At 42.2% G+C, this 1,690-nt stretch overlaps 1 protein-coding gene across 1 annotated transcript in view; it reads left to right on the forward strand.

Moving 5' to 3' along the window:
- Nucleotides 1–1,690, forward strand: part of rnf123 (ring finger protein 123) — a 24,439-nt gene that overhangs the window by 1,530 nt on the left and 21,219 nt on the right. Inside the window, exons 2-3 of the mRNA XM_019880685.1 lie at nt 542–665; nt 1,125–1,209. Of these exons, the coding sequence (XP_019736244.1) occupies nt 575–665; nt 1,125–1,209 (176 nt within the window). The 5' untranslated portion in view covers nt 542–574. The remainder of the gene's footprint in view (nt 1–541; nt 666–1,124; nt 1,210–1,690) is intronic.

A 1,690-nucleotide genomic window follows, 5' to 3' on the forward strand; every position in this document is an offset into this window, starting at 1 on the left:
TGTGTGTAAGGGGGGGGGGGTTACTCGTCATGACTTAAGCGGCTAAATTCTGCATCAGTTGTACCTGATATGATGGGATAATTGAGGTGTCCTTCATTCCGGGCCGTATCGTCGTCTGTGAAAGCAGGTAAATGTCTAATTGCACCAAAAGTTGAATAAAATAAACAATAAAATAATCCCCCTAAAAATAAAAAAATTCTTGTTTCGGTTCGCATGAAAAAAGGATGACTCTGAGACTGTTCGCTCTTGAACAAGACACAGAGAGCCCCAACTTGTCCTGAAGTAGGTCTCTGCTCCAATGTCTGTGCACCATTTAAGGTCAAAATTTGTTTGTGTTGATTCTTCTTCGGCCCCATGCTCACATTTGATTGGCTGCGCTGGATCAGACTCTTTGGTAAATAAGCGTGGTGGGAGTGCTATTGGAGCGTTTGCTTGGGTGTGTGATTCACAGCCATCATGATGGGCTTGAAGGCAAAGCACAGGATGCCAATTGTATCTTTGCATTTTGACTTTTTTGTTCTTGTTGCGTGTGTGTCTGCAGCGGTTGCGTGTGGCCGACTCCCCAGCAGGCAGCATGAGCTCCAAAGGCAGTGGCGGCGGCGGCACAGCGTTGAGTCGCCGCAACTACAGACTGGCCTCGGACATGGACAAGCCCAAGTCCACCGGTAACGCTCTCCACCTTCACACCACGTCCTTGTAATTTTGCAAAACAAACCACCAATTTTCACAGATTCCTGTCATCGTTGGTGTGTATGTACTGCTCTTAATGCATCTGTTCAACTATCTTGACTGACAAGTGCAACATAGGAACAAACAACATGGATGGTGCATCTGCAAAGTGTTCACATTGCATTCCTTTTTCCACATCCTGTTCCAAAATGGATGTGATTTCTTCATTTGTTTCTTGTAATACATTTGCAAAATCTTCAATATATTTTTTTCATGTTGCTCTTTGAATTTCAAAGGAGAACTGAAATCCAAACTTTTCTTTGCAATAATACGATGACTAATATTCTTCTTACAGTAGTAGAAGTCTATTCTTCATCATTCATATCTCCGTTTCGTTCATACAGCAAAAAAAAACAAAACAAAACAACCTACACTTTTTTTGACTCTCTTGTCAGGTATCGTCAACGAGAGGCTGCTGAGCGACTATTTGCGTCACATCTTCCCTTCTGCCAATCAGGCCACCGTTCCGCCCTCCCTCAGGTTGTCCACCTGCCCGTTTGTCTGCCTGTTTGTCTGTCTGTCTGTCAGCCTAGTGACTGGGTAGCTTTTTTTTATCTATCTATCTATCTATCTATCTATCTATCTATCTATCTATCTATCTATCTATCTATCTATCTATCTATCTATCTATCTATCTATTTATCTATCTATCAATCATATTTCAACTTGTTTTTAATATTAAGAATGTGACTGATCTATCAGTCATATTTCAACTTGTTTTTAATATTAAGAATGTGACTGTCCTGGCAACAGTACACCTTTTTTCTGGAAGTCGGGGTTAGCTTCTGCTTGAGCTTTTTTCCAGCTTTTTAATGAGGCAGGGGGATACTGGAGTGGAATACGCTCAGCTGCTGCGCTTTGTGTTACAGGCACTTCTATTCATAGACACACACACACACACACACACACACACACACACACACACACACACACACACACACACGCACACACACACACACAC

Source organism: Hippocampus comes, unplaced genomic scaffold (assembly GCF_001891065.2).
Source record: "Hippocampus comes isolate QL1 unplaced genomic scaffold, H_comes_QL1_v1.1 scaffold68, whole genome shotgun sequence".
Taxonomy (NCBI): domain Eukaryota; kingdom Metazoa; phylum Chordata; class Actinopteri; order Syngnathiformes; family Syngnathidae; genus Hippocampus; species Hippocampus comes.